Source organism: Peromyscus eremicus, chromosome 2 (genome assembly GCF_949786415.1).
Source record: "Peromyscus eremicus chromosome 2, PerEre_H2_v1, whole genome shotgun sequence".
Taxonomy (NCBI): Eukaryota; Metazoa; Chordata; class Mammalia; order Rodentia; family Cricetidae; genus Peromyscus; species Peromyscus eremicus.
The window spans coordinates 92,197,248-92,221,014 of NC_081417.1; the positions used below are offsets into that span (position 1 = coordinate 92,197,248).

Sequence of the window (23,767 nt, forward strand, 5' to 3'; positions counted from 1 at the left end):
TTTTATATCCTGTTCCTAAGACAGACTTTGAGTCACTCTCCCCAGTACAATTCTTATCCCTCAGTCTCCCTGTGCAATCTTCATCTCTCAGTCTCCCCAGTGAAATCCTCCTCCCTCAGTCTCTCCAGTGCAGTGCTCCTCCCTCAGTCTCCCTAGTGCAGTGCTCCTCCCTCAGTCTCCCTAGTGCAGTGCTCCTCCCTCAGTCTCCCCAGTGCAGTGCTCCTCCCTCAGTATCCCCAGTGCAGTGCTCCTCCCTCAGTCTCCCCAGTGCAGTACTCCTTCCCCAGTCTCCCCAGGGCAGTGCTCCTCCCTTAGTCAAACCAATGCTGGATCACAGGTGTGTGCCACCATGCTCTGCTCATTCTTTCCAAAGCCTCTTTTACATTACAATTGAAAAGGGAATGATTCCTTCTGTGAAGACACAAAGCATGGTCAAATTTACAACCGGAACATAGACACCATTATGTACATTATATGCATGACCAAAATATGTTAACTATTAAAAAGTCCAGTATGCTAAATGTTGGCAATAATACATATTTAATGCAAAAATGAAGTTGAGCCAACAAAGGTAGCAGTCAAATATATTGAAAGGAAGGACACGAAAATTTGAGATATAAATTAAAATGTAAACTATTTTTTAAAGATCATAGTTAAGTGCATTTTATCTTACTTTTTTAACCATAGTTAATAAAATACTTTAAATACCGAGACCTACAACTGGACAAATGTGCAGAGTGAGCGACTATGGAGCACCTAGTCCTATATGGGATGTTCTCATCACACCCCTCCCCTCAAGTCTCAGGGGCCTCTGCCGAAGAGGAGACAGAAAGACTGTAAGAGCCAGAGGTCACTCCAAGGAAACAGCATCCTCCAGGCACAACAGGACTGATGGACATATGAACTCACAGAGACTATGACAGCATTCCCAAGACCTGCACATGCTCAAACCAGATGGGGTCACAGCACGGAAAGGGGGACACGGACACAAGGGTTACTACCCCTAACCCAAGTTGATACCACTTGATACCAGCTGTGAAGATACAAAGCATGGTCTCATTTACAACTGGAACATAGACACCATTATGTACATTATATGCATGACCAAAATATGTTAACTATTAAAAAGTCCAGGGACGATCACTCTTATTAAGTGGAGTGTCGCTGAGTCTGTCAATCACACTCCAGGAGTCACCGGCAACACAAAATGAACTCCTGTCTGTGGAATTTGTGTTTCAGGTTTGTTGCTGCCGTTTTAGCTTTTTCTTTATGTTTATTGGTCTTTTGCTTGTTTGTTTTTCTGTCTTATGGGTTTTTTTGTTTGTTTTGGGGGGGAGGTTGTTTGTTTTGTTTCATTTCTTTTTTTTAGGGAAAGAGAGAAAAGCAACTAAGTTGGGTGAGCAGGAAGTTGGGGAGGATCTAGGAGGAATTGGGGGAGGGGAAACATGATCAAAAGATACTATGTGGCAAAAAATTATTTTTCAAGTAAAAAAAAATAAGAGTATTGAGGTATATTACATCACCCAGTTTAGTGTGTCAATGTAGGTATTAATTCATAAGTTGTATATGTGCTTGTGTGTGTACAGGAGTGTGGTATATGCATACATCTAGACAGAGGTCCATGACTTTATGCCCACTCACACAGAGGCCCTGTTGTGTTACTCTCTGCCTTATTCCCTAAAAGCAGGGTCTCTCACAGAACCCAGATGTAGGCTGCTGGCTACCAAGCAGCGGGCCTCCTGTGTCCAACCCCCATTGCACCTGGCTTTTTACATGAGTGCTGGTGTCTAAACTCAAGAGCTCGTGTTTACATAGGAAGTGCTGTTACCCACTGAGCCATCTCTCCAGCCTCTCATTGTTTTTTAATAGGATAAAATAAGTTGCTTGCTCTTCTAAGGAAATATGTAATTAGGACTCTGATAATTAAGCCCTAGATAAGGTATTTGGTATATCTGTGCCCCAAAATCCAATAAATTATGTATGCACAACTTTTAAAGCTGCATCTTAATTAGTATCTTAAAATAAAGCTAATTTTGAAAGCGGTGATATTGAAGTTTTAAAAATCATCCCAATTTTATTAGCAAAAGCCAGCTAAATATCCAACTTTAAAGTATAAACATTATATAAAATTGACCATGAATTACTGAGTTCTGTAGTAAATTCCTGTACAAATTTCAACTCACAGACAGCCTCTGTTAACTTCATCCTATTGTTCCTCATTTCATAGGTCACGTAACTATGTCCTACTCCACTGTGAACTACTATGTCCCTCTCTGATGGCTTACTTCATGCATTACTTGCATAGGCCACTGACTGCCCAGTTATTTCTTCTAATATTTTTGGTAAGGGTGCTTTGGTGAGGTTAATTTTTAATTTAGGACACCACATAAAATAGATCGCTCTCCCTTATGGAAGAGTAGCTCTAAACAAAAATGGGTAGCCATTCCCACAAATGAGGATGAATTCTTTCTGTCGATAGCCTACAAAACAGAACACTAGCTTTTCCTACTCACACACATCCTGGAGCATCTGTTCTTTCTGGGCCTTGAGCCTGCTGGCTGTGGGACTAGAAATGTACTACTCATCCTCTTGGGTGCCCAGCTTGCCAATACACCTAGCATATCTTTGGACTTGTCAGTCTCATTAATCATGTAACCCAACCCCTTTTTAAAAAAAGTCCATTCTGTTGACAATGCTGCTGGTCATCTTTCTCTAAAAAATCCCCACTGACGTTCCACCCCTATCCTGGGCCAGTAGGTTGTCATTTCTCACACATGAAAGCTCTCTGTGTTCAACATTCTCTCACACTAGCTCTGTCTGACAGACTTCTATTCTCCAAGCTTTCACTTACAGGTTTCCTCCTTCCTATAATACATCATGGAGGTAGAGTTTTATCACACTTGGCATTATCATCAGACTCACGATCATTTGTAGATTTGTCTATTGGAAAAATGCTACTGTTCCATGATAATAAACACCACACTACCCTTCAAAGATCTTTGCTGTATGACCCAGAACAAACAATTTCAAGTTCTCTAGATGTTAATTTCTCAAATCAGGAACAAAATAACAGATACTATGGCACCAAGTTCCTTTCTAGCTCAACCGGCCACAGTCCCTTTAAGTCAATAATTAGCGAACACTCCTATGGTTTTTATATTCATTTTATAATGATTAAATATATTATTTTATTAGGAGGTCAAGAGGAGAAAACTGCTCTTACTTGAAAGCAATGCTTTATCATGGCATTTATTCTCTCTTTAAAGACATGGTCTTGGCGTGGAGAAGAAACAATAATGGTTGCAAGGAAGAGGCATACACCATCCATACAGTAGTCGTGAGACATGACAAGCAGACAAGGGCAGCCCTGAAGTTGCACACACATCACCAGCGAGGGTTCTTCTAACCTCTCCCCTTACCAGGATCTCCCAACACTATTTAAAGGGGCTCCTTTCTGTCTTTGTGACACTGATACTGATTAGGAGATTATTCTTTTTAAGCCCTAAAGACCAAACTGCTAGAAGTCAGCAGTCCCTTTCCATAACCTGCCTCTGCCCACAGCCACCTCTTTCTAGCAGGGAGGTAGCATTACACAGGAACATGTTATCATTTTGTTATCCATTTATCCCAAGCACTCCCCTATTTCACAAGCTTTTTCAAGTAGCCTTTCCTCAGCACCACAATCATCAGCAAGTTAGTTCTGTGCTGGCCACCCTTCCTTTTGTTTCAGTCTTTCATAAAAATCCTTTTGTGTGACAGTCAAGCAGCTGTGCTTTGTTCTTTAATGTTTCTAGCCTGGATCCCCAGCCGAGATCACTTTATAACATAAACGGCAAAGTACCATTTTCACAGCAGGGACAACTGTGTTCATCTTCAAAAAGAGGCATTAATAAAATGAGCCTGTAATGAACATGCTAATTCTGATCGCAGGATAGTACACAAAGGCAGAGACTTCACTGCCACCTCCCTGAATGATGGTAAAAGTTGTTCACGTTCCTTTTTTTCTTTACAACAGCAATAATGGCTTATGTTTTATTTTTTGAACAGACATATTATGCAAACATTTCTCTCTGTTTTACAACGCAATGCTGCCTCGTCTCATCCAAACTGTTCACTGTGTTTTACTATCTCAGTAAGTGTCACCTTAGGGGAACATGCTTTTTCCATCTTGCAAGAACTGACTTCCTGAGTTGGGCACGTCACTGAACCACACAACAGTGGCTGAGAAAAGCTCTGACTGATCAGATCTTCAAGCTAAGGCTTCTCTGTACAGATGAGGTAAAGAAGAGAAAGAAGACACATATCTATGAGAACAGGGGCATGGAAAGACTGGCTAAGAACATCACAGACTTTTGTCACAGAGCTAGCATGGAGCTCAAACGACAGGAGCCTGGGCATAAGTACTCTGCATTGTCTAACACCTAAAGGTGACCATTTCCAATGCTATATCACTTACTGAACTGTAGTTTTCAAACTGCATAAATGGAATGCCTCAGATTTGGCCTGCTAATATATTAGACAGCAGCTGCACTCTGCTTGTCTCCTATAAAGGAGCTAGTTTCCCATAAGCAGATGTGGAAAGCAATGTGACGTTTACCATGTTTACTTGTTGTGATGCGCTGGTAGTGGTTTGATGGGCAGCACTATTTGTATATGGGCAAATATCTGGACATAATCCACTAAATTTAGAAAATGTCTATTTTGTATTACTAGTTTGAATGAAATGTGAGTATTTCCAGACTGCCTGCCCCCACAAAAAAAAAAATGAGTTCAGGAAACATGCATGATATTTAGTCATGTTTGAAGGAAAAGAATGACTCAATTATTCTAGAACTTCATTTTAAAGAAACGGAATTTTGTGAGCAAGAAGGAAGGATTCTTGACCCCTTTCCTTTAGCCCCCAAAGCAGCAGACATTCTTAGATTTTTCAGCAGTGAGAAGAGATTTTGCACAGTGCCATCTCATTTGCCCAGCGGCTGATAACACACATCAGTAGAATGTGTTCACTCCCAGTTTCAATATATATATATATTTCTATGTTTCCCTGCAGATATCAGGAAAACTTCACAGGCAATCAAGTCAGATCCAGAGAACCAATTTCATCTAGATGGCAATTCCTACACCAAAGATATACCTGCTGGTCCCTTGCATGCACCAACCTACAAGTCTAATATTTAGTCCATTGTCCTCAGCAGTATTCCACAGTGGATAAGCCTCAGTCCTCACTAAGCTCTTAGTGATCCCTGCAGCCTTCACTTACCATCTGCTCTGGAGGAATTATATGTATCTGGCAATCATGCAAAGCCTCCTAAAGAGTCAGGTAACTAGTTCCCGGATGTGCTTGGGCTTCCACAACCACAGGAACTGAAGGCGGTAATAATAACAAAACGAGCAGAATGGCTACATTCAACCTGCATGTCCTGCTGGGGGAACTACATATTACAGGATGTATGCTTAACTGCTCAAGATCTCATCCCAGGGCATGGTCAGCCTTGAGCTTTAAGGTGTCTGTCCTTTGAAAATTGTTTTTTGAGAGTCCAGACAATTTGAAAAAAAGCTACTGAGGGAAAGTGTCCCTGAAATGCTCCTTCAGTGCACATGGGTGGTCAGAGTATTATTATTATAATGTCTTCTGCATTTAGCCACCCAGGTCAGACATTTGAATATCCAATTACTTAGGTTCTCCCAGAGCCTATTTGAAATAAATGAGTGCTCTCCATCCATCCTATTTAGACAAAAGCCATCATGACAGTTGGCACATTTTTGGCATTTGTCAGCAAAGTGGGAAGAAAATAAATGACCCATGTAGCTGAAACAGGCCTGTGATGAGGGCCACTGGACAGCAAGTGTAAAGTGGTCTCCATCTCTTACAGAGTGGGAACTCTTGAATGTCTGCCAACATGATCCGCAAGAGAAAGTAAACTCAAGATAGTCAGAAAGCTCATTAGCTATAACACAAACACATTCGACTCCCTAACATTTCACAACGGTTTAAGGCCATAAACGCTAGTTTATTGCTGGCCTATTATTAAACGATTGTTATTAATAGAATCATCAACACCTAGAAAAGTTAAAGAGGTGACTCTAGGAAACAGAGATGATACTATCCTCAATTATTTTATGAAATGGAAATGGAAGGAAGAACTCTAAGGTCGTGGCTATTCTACTTTTCCGTTATTCAATGTCACCTTGTAATTTTCTCATGAAACATTTTCCTGAACAACTAAATGCAGTTATATAAGAAAGGAAGGTTAAATGTCTTACTATAATCATGTATTTTCATTTAAAAGAATAACATATGACAAATAGTCATGTAAAGAGTCAAGATCATATTGAAGTTATCAAATGCATTTGTTTACACAGTGATGAACTATTTAAAGGAGAGAAGACAGGGGTCCAGCCAGCCAGGAAACGGGAAAACATAAATCACAGTGAATTTCTAAATAAAATGATACTTTCTGCCAACATTTTGTTAATATGTTCATGGATAAATACAGATTAAATCAAGAAAGTAACACATATTATTTCCTTTGCAGAAATTCAAAAAGTTTAGATGGTGGAAGAAAAAACCCCAAAAGTTCCTAATTAACTTCAATTTATTTTACCTTTGTAGTAGACTTTCTACCTACTAGAAGAATCAATGGTCATTGGAAGTTGAAAAGAAAATCACAGGTGAGTGTGAGTTTTGCTCAGGTATGGGTGTGTCAAGACTGGTTACACTCTGAACACACATATATAGATTTGCATTCATCTAGATGTTCCATAGCATGAATATATCACCTATACACATAGATGAATACTCCATTAAAATTTAACATCTGAATTTTAATAACTATCTACATTTTCTTTTACAAGATCTTCTAGCTGCCTGGTAGATTTTATTCCTTGTTTTATCTTTACAAATATTTTAAATACTTTTTAAAGTTTAAAATCCATTTATGTGGTTTATTATTAGCACAAAGACTTAGGACTTCTACCATCATTGTTTGAGCTTAATTGTGGGTTGAAATGGGCTGTATTTCTTTAGAATTCGAGGCTTGGAGTACATATGGTTATAAAAGACTGTCTTTGTGGCTTAACCTGCAATGGACATGCTCTCTGAAGTGGATGCTTTCTGGGTCTCTTGTTCCTTAGTTTGGGACTCGGTTTTCAAAGCAGCTTTTGGGCTAAACTTCTAGGCTCTAAGAACAGCAGCACAGGAATATGGCGAGAAGCCTCACTTTAGAGAGCTGGTACACCTTCTTACTAGACCTTACTTCTCACAGGCATGTGCCCTTCCAGAGAGTTGAAACTCTAGTGCTGAACTCTGTAATTCTTGCAGCCCTCATCTCCGCTTCGGTTTCTAAAGGTCTCTTCTCTGGGGATCTCCCCATTTACAGCACCTGAAAATTTCTCTTTCTCATTAAGTTGTTTTCAAATACTGTCAAAACTGTATTAAGAAAATTCTACTCTAAGTTTTGCAATCAATTCTGAAGCATAAAACAAGAAAACGGTATAACAGAGAAAGAGATAAAATCACGGAAAAACATTAACCTAATATACCTACTAGCTGTCCAGTTAAGCAATGCTCGTATCTCTACTCAACAATCAGGACTAGAAATATAGCAATTGGCGACATTTTACACTGCAGTACTGTCATAGTAAAGGAACTCTACAAAATAGGCACACTGCAGACCATGTCATGCTTCATCAGGCTGCATAAGCAACATAGAGGAAGAGGTGATCCACCATCTTATTTTATTCTTCAATCAACATTAATTTAAAAGTGACTGAAATTAAAGAACTATTTTTGACATAAAAATGTGTATATCTTATCCTTGGCTTTGACCAATTATTTTAGGGAAGGAAGCTCATCTTTACATAGTGTTGCCTCTTTAATTTTGTAGCCATCAATGTCAGCTTGGGTAGGTAGTGTGTACAAGAAACAGTACAAGTAGGTTTTAAAAACAAAACCAGGTACAAGTAATGCTTACAAAGGAGCAAGCCATGCATTTTCCCATCTAGATCTCCTTGCCCAAATCAACATGACATCTGGCATTTAAAACACTTTTCACTTTCATTTTCTCTTTCTGATTAGCATTCCTTCAAGAACCAACAAGACATCCTCTGTCCAGATAACATTTGGCACATCTCACCATTTTACTTAAAAACTTTTCTCGAATGATCGTACCACAACACTGGTCTCTGAGCAGTGCTCTAGAAGAACACTTGACATAGAGAATTGTGGCCATGACACAACCATAACCATGAACTTGAGCACTTACCACGTAAAACTGTGAGTCTGGTGGACACACTTATTTCTCCCACATTATTCGAGGCCACACATTCATAAATGGCCTCATCCCGTGGAGTCCTTAAGGGCTGTATTCTGAGAACTGATCCAGATCCATCATCAAATTCTATTACCTATTAAAGGAAACAATAGCTGTCACAGGTGTTGTTACAATCATCTACCTCTCAGCTAAACTTCTCAGTAAGGTAGCGAGCCAGTCATTAGGCTCTGAATAGACCAAGCATCATTCTGATAGAGCACTGAATTCTAATAGATTGAGAGAACAGAACATTTGATGGTATTTATATGCCTTGTGCCAAACAAAAGAAAAACATAAAATTACAAATACACAAGTACAGATTCCTAATCTCCAACAAAAACCATGATAATTTTCTCATTAACATATCTAAAGCTTAGTAATTACGCAAGTACACCATGGCAGAGATAGACAAACTTTAGTTACTCACTTTGGCAACACATGTGCTTATGTGGGCCCATTTAATACTCATGATATAAAGTGAAAACTTAGTGCTTTTCAGCACAAATTTTTGCCAGTTTAAAGGGTCTTGTTCCTAACAATATATATGGTTGAACCATGAGGGAAACTGCATAAATCTAGCACTTAGGGAGACAAGAGGACAGTCACAACCCAAAGCCTAGCAGCATGCATTAATTTTGTCATAAATCATTCCCGTATTTGTTCCAGCTTAGCATTTTCTGCATTTTTAGGGCCTTCTTGCCATGAAAATGAGGCTTGTTGTCTCACCAAGTCAAAGATCAATGCCTACGTATCAGCCCAGAATGTACTGTCATTGTGAGTCTTCTATAGTTTAATATAGGAAAATGTATAAAGGTCATTAATATAAACTTCAATTAATTCTATATTAAATGTCATTGTGTAGTCCTATTCCTTAACCATTTTGTATACTGACACCTTCCTATGCTGTCATGTATTAAAAGCCAGTGTTCTAATTTCCACTTTGAAACCTTATTTAATATGTAGCAGCCAATGCATGCTTCCCATGCACCAGTCACCATTTCTAGCATCGACAGAAGCAGCAGCAAAATCAGTTTCATCTACTCATCTACTACTCATGCAGGCATACAAAGTGTATGAGTCATTGTGTGTGTGTGTGTGTGTGTGTGTGTGTGTGTGTGTGTGTGTGTTAGTCTCATTAACAAGTATGAACAAAGAAGGTCTCATGCTTTGAAATATGTGATTATATCATTTATCTTTATAAGATTTATTTAGGAGATCACTGCTAACAGCAAGCATATCAAAGAGCACTCCGCTTGACAACACAAATATTTTAGCTATAAAAAGGAGAAAAAAAGTTTATATGACCCAAATTCACACACACACACACACACATCATTTTTTATATGGTGTAGAAAGTTTCTTGAAGATATTTTAAGACAAGTTTAAGCCACTGTATCTTAAATTCAAATATATAAAAATTAAAATTTATGTCTAAATTTGTAAAATTATAGGTTACGATCCAAAGTCAAAATTTTAGATTTCACTGCTATCTCTAATCAGAACTTTTATGAATGTGAACTCATCATCCTGCTATACTCTGAACGATGATGACACACTGGGTTTTTAGTTGTGATATTTATTTTCACCACAGATTGCTATCAATTTTCCCGAACTGTACATTAGGCCACGAAATCTAATAGAAAATCAGACAAAAAGGAATAGCTTTTTGTAATTCGTGACAGTCCAGGAGTCTTGATGCCCCCCCCCAAAAAAAAACCAGTACACTCTGTGTGCCTTCAATTATAAGTGTGATCAGCTCCTGAATGAACAGATTCTAAACCACACACTTCCTCCCAAGCACTCCAGAGAAAAAGTCTGAAATGATTTAGGAAGGAAGAAAAAGTCTCCAATAGATTCACTGCATAATTAGGCTGTCTGGCTTGTTCCTTTCACTAAAACATGGAAGTGGACTTCTTATTCTAGTCTACAGGACTAGTGAAGATCACGCTTAATCCACTCTCTTCGCCTTTGGTAACAGAGCCTGAAATCCCATCCATGAAAACAATCCTGCAATTAAGCTACAGGATTGAATACTGACCCCATCCCCAACATCAAAGGTAGATTCTGCTTAGCATAAACTAATTGACAGTATTTACCAGTCCACATAGAGTGATGAGACGTAACCATACCCCTCAGTATGACTGAGGGAGATACGAACTTCTAAAAAGATACACATTTGCATGTATCCTCACTTGGGAAAGTGAGGACATGGGATTCTACCTTGTAATCTTAAAAGAAAGCAGTCTAAAAGTGAGATTAGCAGACGGATCGTAGACTGCTGTAGGCTTTTTACTTCCAATATAAAACAGAATCTCAGGCATGCACTCTACAAAGCCAACTCCCCAGACTCTAGTTAAGTCCTTACACACATGGCTACAAAACTCAGCCACTACAATGACCACGTTCTCTATTCTAAGAGGACACTGAGTTACAGTGCTCACTGCAGGTGACACAACTGTCACACCTCAGTGCTTAGGACACCTCATAGCAGAGCAGAGAGTGAAGAGATGTGTGTGTTCTTCCCCAGAGAAACAGAACAATGGACCTAATACCTCAAATCTCTGGTTGCTGACTTTCTTTCCTTTTTTGTTCCAGACAATTTTAGGTCTTGGGTCCCCTGTAGCTTGACAAATGAAAGATGCAACTCCGCCAGAGACCCCTGTCTGATCAACCGGAGTTCGTGTAAACCTGGGAGGTGCTGAAATAAGAAGAAATAAACACCACAATTAGCAGGAACATCAAAATACAGATTATTACCCAACTACACTGTTCCGCTCACAGTACACAGCAGCCTCATGCACAGTATCAGTGTGGGAAGGTTAAAAAAATGAGGCAAACACCTTGTGCCTTTGAGGGTAACTTTGTGGTCAAGTTCTATTATCTGTTAGTGCTTTCATCGCTGAAACCTACATTAAGGAAGAGATCCAATAACATCCAAAAAGCAACATCACACATTAATTTTTATTACCAGTATTTAAAAATCCAATTTGTCCTCTGTAACAAAAAGCTCATCAATCAAAGTGAGTTAAATTGGAGCGCATTGCTTTGATGTCACTATCAGGATGCTGCCAGAAAGCAGAGTTGCCACTGCTGGGCTGTTAAAATTAGTGACATTTAAGAGAAGTTCGAGGAAATTTTAAAGAGACAAGAAATATAGCCTGGAATTAGAAGGCACAGCAGGAAAGAGGAAGGGAAAATGGCATGGGGACTCTCACACATTGTCTTGTACCTTAGCTCCTCATTTTATGAAAATGAATGAAGGAGAAGCTTCCCAAAGCACAGGGAAAGGGACATTTTAGGAAGGAGCCATTGATGATTAATACAGATAAAAGAATGAAAAATTCAGTTTCAGGGTCTCTGTTTCAATTAAATCTTTCAGCAGTCCCTCTTCTTCCTCTTTGAAAACACTTTTTTCCTAGCCTATATTTCAAAAATCTAAAAATCAATCCCAGAGTGATGACATAAGATGTATTTATACACATCTTTATACAAAGATGACACAATTATTTATACACAAAAATATTCACCATGTAATCTGACTAGCTGAGGAATATAAGTAGCACAAATATAAATAATATAGATATTTATTTTGAAATGAATTAAAACATAAAGATGGAGTATTATATAAGTGGAAACTATTTTATCATATGGTATCATATGCCATCATGAGTCAATGAAAAGCTACAAAAACATAATACAAAATTCTATCTGAGGGACATCTGATAAGAAATTACGCAACATATATGAAAGCAATAATGATGGTGTTTTGTGAAGTGTTACTTTAATTGCTTTTTTCTATGTCTTCCTATCTTTGCTACATGCCTGTCCAAAATTTAAAAGATTCTATTTTGATCTGTGGATATTTCACATCTGTTTGCGTGTGTGCACATCTGTACGCAGGATCTGATGAGGTCAGAACAGGGCATCAAATCCTCTGGAGTAGGACTTCCACTAGACATGGATGCTGGGAACTGGTTCTGCAGTGAGAGCTTTTGACTACCGAGCCAACTCACCTTTCTCCACATTTGAGATTTGTAACTGTTATATTTGGAAAATGTTTTCAAGTCAAGAACATTTTACTTTTCCATTTTCCTTTCTTTTCTTTTAATCTGTTACAAATTTTATCAGACACTGTTCTTTACTGGTATCATTGATAATAGCTATGAAAAGTTCTAGTTAACATGTAATTTGAATATAATCTTCAAATTCTAGGACAGAAGAAAATAATATTAACATTGTATCCTCTTTGCTCACTGCTCCCATGAACCTCTGCCCTTAGTCATGTTTCCACCCTATGTCTTGCAAGTCAGTCCCATGACACGTTCTGATTCAGTTTGATTTCTCTACAGACAGGAAAAATAGATACCCATCTGAAATCAACTTTGACAAACAATGATGATGATAGATAGTAGATAGGGATGGAGGGAGGGAAATATATAGATAGATGATAGATAGATAGATAGATAGATAGATAGATAGATAGATAGATAGATAGATAGGACAAGATAGACAGACAGAGGCACTTGAGGGGAAAATCATAGCTTTACTGTTTCTTCACTGTCAAGATATGAGACAGAAATAAATTATTTTGCAGATATTACCCCAGTTTTGAGGTTTCCTATCTAATTATACTATTACATAAATGCAGAAGTTCAGGAGAAGGGAAAGAGAGAAGCATCTTCACAAGCTACTCATAGGAAGTTACTCTTCTTCTCATGAGCAAATTCAACCTTGTGATGAAATTCAGCCTGGAGCATGTTTGTGTTCAGAAAAGCTAGGAATGAAATGGCTCTCCCAGCCCTGTTCACCATCACATGCTGTAGCATCATGAGTAGAAATACAAATGAGATAATTACAATAAATGGTGGGAAATACTTAAACTGATTTGAAATTGACTAACAGTGAGAAGGATTAAAAACAAATACAAACATAACAAAAAAACTAATGATGACACTTTTTTGAAAACAAACATGGTATTACAAGTTTTCTTATTTTTCTTTCTTCTATTTCAAGCAATGTAAAGTGTACCTAATAAAAAATAGATTCATAAAAATAAAAAGTTCATCTCTAAAACATTAATAAAGAAAAGAAAATTCCTAGTAGCTGTCTTTGAGAAACAAAGTCCATATACTATAAATTTTGAGTCCCTTTAATCTCCTCTCTATATTCCAAAATTTACCAGCCTGAATTAAAACCCATTGTTATCGTTTTGAAATTTCATTGCAAGAGTATAGAAAAGAAATGAAGGGCTAGTGGATAAGATGACAACACACATACCAACTGTGTATTTAATAACCCTGAGACAGTTGTGGTTTCCCCTGTACTGGGACCTTTGTAAAGGATGTTGTTCTGTTTCTCTTTCCAAAGAATGAAGGAGACTTTCAGATTCTTGCAATCTGCAAGGAATATTTGCCACTTAGAGAAAGGCTACACTAATCCACAGTTTCCAAACAATAAAAGGAATGAATGTCATTGTTAAATGATGGGAAGTAATAGATGCTACTGATAATCCTTTCAGTCGGCATGTTGCATAAATAATCGTTCTAAGACTGATGCCAGCTATTCCTGGCCGAGATATTACTTATCTTCCTCTAGAAGATAAGTAATAGAGGGCTGAACTCCATGATTCCAATAATGTTAGAGGAAAGTGAAATTTTTTGTCCTCAGAGGGCATAACATATATAGATACATATGGAGTAAACTAACCAAGACTAGCAAACTGTCTTGGCCATCCTTAATCACATACACTACTGAGGACAAAGCTGCCTCCTTAGTACAGTTTGTTAGGTAGAGCCAGACATTAGCAGGACAAATCCATTGATGGATGATCAGTATCTAAGGAAGAAGAGTACAGGAGAAATTCTTAAAATTTAAGATGACTCAGTTTGATATAATTTGGTTGGTCAACCGCTACTAACTTAAAATAGGATCATAAAGAGGAACATGCTATAAAGTGAAGGAAGAAATGTGGTGCCATTTGTCTAATTTAACTCTAATTAATATGATGTTTCTGTGGACATCAAGGAAATATGTCTCACAGGGAAAAACACTAAGCAGCATGTAACTAATTGGCTTCATTTCTTTTCACTGATTTTCATTTCCTTAAATAGAGAGTTTTGATTTTAAAGGGATATTAGTCATAACATTGTACCCAAGATCTTGAAATGAGAAGGTTAATAATGCTGTTATATGATACAAAAGGAGAGAGAGAGAGAGAGAGAGAGAGAGAGATTGTTCAGTAGGAAGATGCAGGCAGCCTGTGTTTAGGAGCCTGTTTCTTCCTTTATGGTGAACCTTCAAGTTGAGCTATCTCAAACCTGTTCTTGCAAATGTCAAGGTAAGGACTCTGAAAAACAGATCAGCAACAGGGTGCCTACAACAACTGGGTGGGAAAGGAAAGAGCATAAGAGGGTAATTCAGGAAGTTCAAAGGCCAGTCCAGGCTTTACCTTCTGTTTCAGCCAGAGGACATCCTATTGCTCCTGAGGGGAACCTGGAGAGTGGCTAGAGCTTGTGTGCATGCTATTATGGTAAGTTTGATTTCCACTGGGCTGAAGTGCAGCGGAAAGACAGTGACAAGACCTCCTGGGCACATTAAGGAAGACAGAGGTTCCCAAGGTGATATATATCTGAGGAGGATAGAGCCCACAGTACAGCTGTGATTTGTATGGTTCTCCCAATATGTGTTCTATAAACTGGTTAATGTAGGGGTGCCTCGCTTTTCACATGGTCACACTGGAACTGAATCGTCTCTCTAGAATATCCATGGCCAATCCAGTCTTCAAAGTCAAACAGACTGTTTATGAATTGTTTACTCTATTTCCATTTTAATGCAACTCCCTAACCAACATCTTAGCTTTAAATTTTTATTTAAAGAACAGAACACTTTAGAATGAACTAAATACCTATTCTCAATTATTTGCATGCACTAGACAAAATGCTTTCATGATCTTATAGTCAAGGTTTTCCAATGGTCCCACAAAATGTACTTCTGATTCTTATAACCTGAAAGAAAATTTTAGAGTAAAATGCACATTTGGAGCAAAACAAAGAGTGTAGGGGGAGGTTTCTCAGTCCCACCTGGGCCCATGATCCAGACACCCCATGGACTGTCCAGAAACCCACAGTCCCGTAGCCGTTTATGAAATTATTACTCAGAGGCTTATATATTAATTACAAATTCTTTGGTCTATGGCTCAGGCTTCTTACTAGCTAGTTCTTACATCTTAACCCATTTCTATTAATCTGTGTTATGCCATGTGTCTCATGGCTTTACCTGGGTTGCATTACATCTTGCATTCCCATGCAGCTCTCAGCATCTCTCTCCACCTTGCCATTCTCCTCCCTGTAGCTCTGCTTGGATTTCCCACCTGCCTATAAGCTGCCTTGCCATAGGCCAAAGCTGCTTATGTAGTAACCAAGTAACCATATTCACAGTGTACAGAAAGACCATTCCACAGTGGAAGAGGAAGAGAGATCAAAAGAAAGCCAGGGAGACTCACTGACCTGAAGAGACTTATGAACTTCCAGTTTAATTGTGAGGCTCTGTTTTACTATTCCAAACCAGAAGGTAGAAAGTAACAGATGCTGCTGCACAGACATTGTACAATATCTCAATTTGATGTAACTTTTAAAATGTATTTAACTATAAAGTAATATTCCATAGCATTAAGTAATTTGTGCTAATTAGAGTAATTATAGTTCACTAAGAAAATCCATCTGGAATATGCTACCTAGAAAAGTGTTCCAAAGTGGAACACAATTCCAGGAAGCAAATGAGTCGGGGGTGGGGGGTGTGTAACCAATCATGAACCATGACAAACAGAGCAAATAAACACCACTGCCACAAAGTTCATTCACAAGTTACCTAGGTTCCAAGTTCAGCAGAGCTGACTACATTAACATTGCTCTATATGTGTGATCAATATTTGCTCATGAAGAAAAACAAACAACATGTTAAAGTTTCAGCTATTGATTCATGTCCTCCTTAAGATTCCTCGGTGATGCACTGCTTCGCCTCCATAAAACATTGATTTTTATTAAGATCTCAACTACAAATTCTTTGTGAATGACTACTGGGGGTGTTCCGATATTAGTGACAGAAGCCTCTGTACAGCTACCATGATTTAAGCTGGCAAGGGTTCGTATGGGCACCATTGGACAGGGAAAGCAATAGAGAGAGAAAGATAAAGGAAGGGAAAGAAATTGGAACACTAGATCTGACTTAATGAAGCATATATCCCACTCGACGTGTGTTCTCAATGTTTAGTCTCTATTTCTAATACTTGGGAAATTGCTTCCTAACATTTCAAAACTGGCACATGAAAGCACACTATGTCATACATCTCTGTAGGACTCCTCTTACCACAAGGCCACTTCTGTTTGTGGCACTTCATGTCACAGAGGTTCAAACCTTTCAGACTTCACATCATTTTCTGACACATTTGCCCCATTACCAGTCACTCAGGCCACTTAATACATCAATATTTTCGAGATCTCTACTTTCATACCCAATAAGAATGGCCTTGCTTTTCTTTCTAAAATGGACATTAGAATTAGCTGGGAGTCTCAGAGAAAAAATGTACAGGTGTATGGTGCCCCCATTCCCAGGCTCATAAAAAAGAAAATCTGTCTGGAAGAGAACTAGGTAAATAATTTCTAAATAACTGCAATGTTTGCTCAGTACTGAGAGTTGCTAAATGACATCTCCCATCCAGCCATCCTCATGCCAGAGTTTCATATCATTTATCAATATTATATATGACTATGGATCCTATTCTTTTCTCTGTCATTATTTTTGGGTTTTGTTCTAGTGCTTCTATAAATATATAATAATATCTATGTATTTTCCACTCACACAATAAAGCAACCTAAGAGACCACAGCTGTCAAGTCAATTAGAATATTTGGTTTCGTGTTCTAGATCTTTGTGAACTGCTGTTAGCTCATTTTTCCAAATATGTTTCCACTTCTGTCCACTATGTACTTTATTTCCTGGTCTCCATGAACTAGAACATGTTCCTGTCTTGAACAGAATGGCTTCTCCCTGTTTCCTAATTTAGAGATTTTACACATCTTCAATCAGAATAAAATCCTCCCAAAGCCTATCTGAACACTCATTTACATGAAATCTCTCAGACTTTAACCCTTTAACTCCTTTGTCACACGTTGTGTACCTCAAATGAGTCTTGATGTCACATATTCCACTATAATTATTCTAGATCCCATGCTTCCTCCTGCACCATATGAGCAGAATCTTGATAAAAGTACCTGCCACCTGGTCACTGTAAAGACTCCACCATGCTCAGTACACACATTGTTATCAGTGGATGATATAGCCAAGAGATACTGAAAATATCCTAATATTTTACCTCAATGAATAATTTTAAGCATATTCTATCTCACCTAGACATATTAAAAAGCAGTTATAACAGAATTATATTTAAAATACATCTAAATCAATTAATATTTAAAAACAATTCTACACCATTAAAGAGTATAGATAGACTTTAACTTAATTGTTAAAGGATTTCAGTTGTTTCAACTTCAGTATCATAGATAGGCTCCAATAAACACTCTGATAATATCTCTTGTAAAAAAAATAACACTACTTATTACTCCCTCATGTTTGTGTATAACTCTGATGTTCCTTATTATAAATGCCAAATTCCTGCATCTATGATAAATTACTACATATAGAAATCACTGGAAAAATTGACAATTTTAAAGCTAGTCAGAAATTTTAATAGATTAGGCATGATAAATACTGTAAGTATTCACAGATACATTATATAAGTGATCTAATTACTTGAGCGATTGTTAATCCTAAAGATTATCACTGCCAAAGTGTCAGTTACTTAAAATGAGAGCTATGTGAAGATCAAAGATGATAGTTTGGGAAGGGCCTAGCTCATGCCCCCACACAAAGAGTAAACTTCTTCTATCCTGCTTTGAACATTTTCCATTGAGACATAAGAAGAGCATGCCTGGTGATGAAGTCACAAACATCAACAGGGAAGAAGAAGCGATTTTGCAGAAAAACTCCTGAAAATATCACTGTATAGTTTAAAATAACTTTCAAATTAAAAAGGTAAAATAGCCAAGTACATCTTAGACTTTCAAATTCATTTCTGGCACTCTTAAACAGGAAAAATTTATAGAAAGGAGATTACAGCAGTTAGTACTGTTCTGATTTTACTGTTAGGATTCTCTGTCCATTTTCGTGATTTCCATGGGCCTTCATGTTTTATTTCACTTTATCAACAACCTATTAATTCACTTATATCTACATATAAAATATCCTATTTTTTAAATTAATGTATATTACTATGTCATAGAAATTTTAAATATACTCAAAGTTAGATTTGTAAGCCTAGTTTTATTTTTAAGGTTGTCGTTGCAACTCTGTTTGCTCTTAATTAATAAGTGTTAAGGGAATATTCAGCAGACATTTAGTTCAGTTCATCTAATATTTCCCAGTAGGCCTGGGAATTCAGTTGAGTGACATTTATATCTTCTTATCAAGAGAAGTGACTTATAAAATAAGTGATTGGCTTTCCTTGAAAAAAGTTTAAGAACTAATTTTTCCATGTAATAATATTACAAACAAGAATAGTTCCACATAGTAATATGCCATAAAACTGTACAAAATAGTCTTTGATCTAGAATGAGTTCAAAACACAGAGTCTTTATGTTTTTTACAGTGTAAGCAATAAATATTTCCTGGCCATTAATTTCAAAGTGTTAAAACCAAGCAAATCACAGTACCAACCTATAAGCTTACTACAAACACTAGAGAGGATCATGGGTAGCAAACACTCACCACAGTGTCTGGCATATTCTTGGTAACAATTAAACACTGATAGATCATCAACACACTGACCAACCTCACATTGCAGCACCATCAATTCATTTCATTGAAAGTGTTCACATGTACACACACCTCTTCCACATTACATCTGATAGAAAATTTCTGAACTACCTTTATTCTCAGACTACTTTGCCAACTAAACCAGAGGGAAATTATCGTCAGTCAAAAGGTGGTTGATTTGTTTCTGGAGTCAATCATTTCCAGCACTGTCCCTACCCTTCCATCCCAATAGACACTTTGGGACTTCTCTACCAGTTCCCATCAATCCTAGATATCATCTACAGTCACCTCATATTCCAGAACAATAACAACAACTACAACAACAAAAATGCCAGTTCTGCTGTTCAAAACACCATGCATATTTGCAACAGGCCTGTTCACATGTGTGGATACAAGAGGATCACCTCCTAGGTCAGAGCAGTAAGTAGCAACAATGTGTTCCAACACATTACAGCTTAGATATGATCCAAGTTTCTGCCACTTCTGCTAATGCCTCCCTATGGCTGGAATGAAGAATAGCAACAGCCTTTCAAGTTATACAGTCACATCCTTGGATCTTGTCTTGTGCAGTTCATTTGCTGGTAGTGTTCAAAATGAAACCAGAATGGCACACAACTCAGGATGTTCTTAAAACTAATGAAACAAAGTGGGCATAGGGAAATGTCTTTAATCCCAGCACTTGGGAGACAGAAGCAGGTAGAACTTTTGAGTTCTAGCCTTGTCTACATGGCGAATACCAGACTAGCCAGGAATGCATTGTAATACACTGTCTTAAGAAGAAAAATATAATTCAATATTCAAAAAAATGAAAGAAAGTACACTGGAATATTCTTGGAGAAAAACTGACAGGATGATGGCTCAGACTCTAGAAACATAAAACTGAGAATAACAGTGTTGCTTCTCTCTACACTGTGCCTGTTTCGATTCACTTGTATCTGGTGTCTCACTCCCTTCAAATAAGCATATTACCTGTCCCATGTGATCCAATTTGCAGGTATACAATGTGTATCAGTTAGGATGAAGAATAAATGATTCCTTTTTATGATGATCAGCACCTCTGATTTGATAAATTATGATTAACTGGTAAGTAAATTACCAGTGAATGATGTAATGAATCTGCTTATATACCAAAGATGCAAAAGGGTAGGAAGTTTCTTAGCTACTTTCCTTCCCAGGCTACCTTGCTAGCTTAACCAGAGTGAAACTGGTGTCTATGAAAATGTGGATGATTGGTTCCCCTCAAGTAAATTTGTGATGCAAGATTGTGTCATAAACTAGCAGTTACTCTGAGTGTCTTGCACCAAAATAAATGGCCAGTCTTTAAAATGTCAATAGTTAAGAAAAGCTGTATAGTTTAGGCTTTCCAGAAGTAGAGAAGCTTCTTTGTCACAGTATCTGTGTTAAGTAGCCATGGAAGAATATTAGCATTAAGAGGAAACGAAGAAAAAACCAGTAAATACTGTACGTTATGTGTGGCTTTTGAACTGTTTCCATTACATCATTCTGGTGAATGAAGAAGGAGGCTAAGTCTGTGTATTTTGAACACACTGGATACAGAATGCAAACTTACGGCCTTCAAGTAGGACTGTTAGGTGGCTATTTAAACAGGGATGCTGAGCGGGTGTTTTCACTAGAATGTGTGACTCTGGGACAGGACATGATGAGAATGGCTACAGAGACAATGACTGTGATTCAAGATTATGTCATAAACTAGTGCTTACTCTGAGTGCCTTACACCAAAACAAACAGCCAGTCTTACTGAGAATGTCAATAGTTCAGAGAAGTTATATTGCCCTGGCATAGCAAAAGCAGAGGACTGTTTATTTTGGTCATAATATCCCATAGTTCTATGTTAAATAAAAAGTTATGATGTTGAGACCATACCTTTCCAAGCTGTAAAGCAAGTGTTTATGACTCAGGTATTGATATATCTTGAAATAAGATAAATAGCTACAATATATTGAACACATCATTGCTACTTTGCTACTCCAAGCCTTGGCCTTTGCTCTTGTATCCATGCATGGGAACAGGCCTGTTGCAATATGTGCAACATACTGAACAGCAGAACTGGCATTTTTTGTTGTCTGGAATGTGAGGTGATATCTAAGATTGAAGGATACTGGTGGAGAAGTCCCAAGGTATCTGCTGGACTGGAAGGGTAGGGGCAGTGCTAGCCATGATTTACTCCAGGAATCAATCAACCACATTTTGACTGACACCAGTTTCCCTCCGGTTAAGCTGGCAGCTAAGCTGGAAAGGTAGTCTGGGAACGAGAGTAGCTTAGAAACTTCCCGAAAGCTGTAATGTGGAAGAGGTTTGTGTAGATGTGTATATCTTCATAAGACTGATTAGAAATTAATTTCAAATGTATTTGCTTCAGAAACTGAAAAACATTGTTATAAACCTTTACAGGGAAATATAGCTTCTTTGTATACATATTATTTTTGTGTATTATTAGAAAGCTGTATTTTGTATAGAATAGGATATTATACAAAATGAATGGTCTTGGCTTTGTTTGTGTTCTTTGAGACAGTTTTACTTGTAGTTCTAGTTGACCTAGAAATGTTTATGTAGAACAGTCTCACATTAAACTCACCAAGATGTTCCTGCCTCTGTCTGCTGCATACTAGGATTAAAGGTGTGGGCTCTATTAAAAGTCTATATTAAGAATACATCAAAATCTGCAATTAATATTAACTTCTAAATAAATATTATGACTTTGAAATGATTAAGCTCTTAAACTCTGACTCTTTTAAAAACATTTCCCTGGTATTCAATATTTTGTTTTAAAGGCTCTTACCATTTGTTAATCTTTATGTGAGTATATAATGGACAATGGGAAAGACAAAGTGTAAACTAAAAATGAAATTACTTCCCTCTAAGACAGTGTTGCTTTAAAAATAAGTGGTGATTTAAAAGCTATGTTTGAAAACTGTTCAGCATTATCCTCAGTTAGATGAGCACTCTGCTAGGAGCATTAGTATTTCAAGTTTATCAGATTTATGTCATAGTTTTATTCTGTGTAGTACCTGCACATTATAGACATTCAAGACACTTTAAAGCAAATACAATTAGTTAAGTCATAAGGAAGTTTTAGGTATGAATATCTGTTCCTTCTGGATATTTGCCACTAAATTGAGATTCCCTTTTACTTCCATTTAAATATACTTCTCCACAGAGCCAAAGCTTTAAACCAAACAGTGTATGGCAATGATCTGAAGCCTTCCAAATCTCATTCAATGTTAGGTAACCATTAAAAATAGCAACACTTTGTGGGATAATAAACGTTCTTGGCTACTGGAATCTTTCCAGCTGAATATATGTAGTAAGTATTCAAGGGAACTTATTTTTACATATTAAGTTCACTTAAAAATAAAATCTGTATTCTTTTCAGAGTCCAGGAAAGCATCTACATACATGCCTACTAGCTGGACATGAGGGACTCATTCTAATCCTGTCTGAGTTCAACCTTGACCATAACTGATCTCTACATTCTCCAGCCGTGGCCCCACCCACTAGAAAACACTCCTCAGTCAGCTATTTGAAATTACAAAAGATGGAAAGCCTGACAACTGGTTCTATGCTAGGGCTGTGAAGTCATGTCCAAGCAGGCAATGATAATAATAGATGAGCACCCAGCCGTGGACTGGCCCTGTCCACATAGCAAACCTGAGCTTGACAGTAATTGGACCCTGGCACTGAAACAGCTAAGGATTCAACTCCTTGCCTTGTAGATAAAAATAAACCTTGAAAGAACTTAAATAAAACGGGCTCTAGGTGGAGCAGAAGATAATGTAATAACATTACTATTGTGTGCTTAAAGTTATACGTGAATAAAATAACTCTAGGAACATTACCATGCAAACATTGCATGCTTGTCTTCTGTCAACTGCAATACACTCAAAACAGACACTAAGGGAGTCATCAAGAGGATGAGGCCTTTCCTGCTCCCTTAGTTCCAGTTATCTTAGCAGGTCATATGTATGTTTATAAACACTACCTCACCTCTGATGGTGAGAGGAGCTGGGTACCCTCTGAACCCACAGAAACAGAGGGATTACTAAGATGCTCTGTAAACACTTATCAGATGGCTTGACATTCAAATATCAAGTCCCTAATTGTCTCCTTGGGCCCATGTGGACTCTGGAACCAGTTCATTTCCGTTCAGATTATGTATGCTTTTCTAGAGAAACACAGTATTCAAGCTCCAGGAATATGGGAGGCTTTCCAAAGAAGCAGAGACAGTGAAGGCCTTATTTACCAACAATTCCCTCCTCTCTAATTTACAGCTCAGGGTACTAAGTCAGAAAACAAAGGGTTTTCCCATGCAGAAATAACCTTTGTGAAAAACCTGCAAACGAGAATTTAATTACACTATTTACCAATAGAGAATGCATGGAGAAATAAACTGAAACATTTCTTGCTGTGGCTTTTCCCCCTTTCCCCCAATTTAACTGCTACAGGCAACATCATAGCAATTTAAGTTGGTTTTGTGACAAATTATTAAGATACTTATTATAGAAAGAAAATCAACCAATAATTACTGCCCTAGCACATGTCTATTGTTCTCAGTATAAACAGAAGCTG

General features: G+C 37.7%; 1 protein-coding gene across 4 annotated transcripts in view; it reads right to left on the reverse strand.

Annotated features, from left to right (window-relative positions):
* The window catches only part of Ptprd (protein tyrosine phosphatase receptor type D), a 378,271-nt gene that overhangs the window by 286,900 nt on the left and 67,604 nt on the right, over positions 1-23,767 (reverse strand). For all 4 annotated transcript variants that reach the window (XM_059254481.1, XM_059254480.1, XM_059254479.1 and 1 more), the window contains exons 2-3: positions 10,865-11,010; positions 8,265-8,406 (exon numbers count right to left, since the gene is read on the reverse strand). In XM_059254481.1, coding sequence (XP_059110464.1) covers positions 8,265-8,406; positions 10,865-11,010 — 288 coding nt within the window. The remainder of the gene's footprint in view (positions 1-8,264; positions 8,407-10,864; positions 11,011-23,767) is intronic.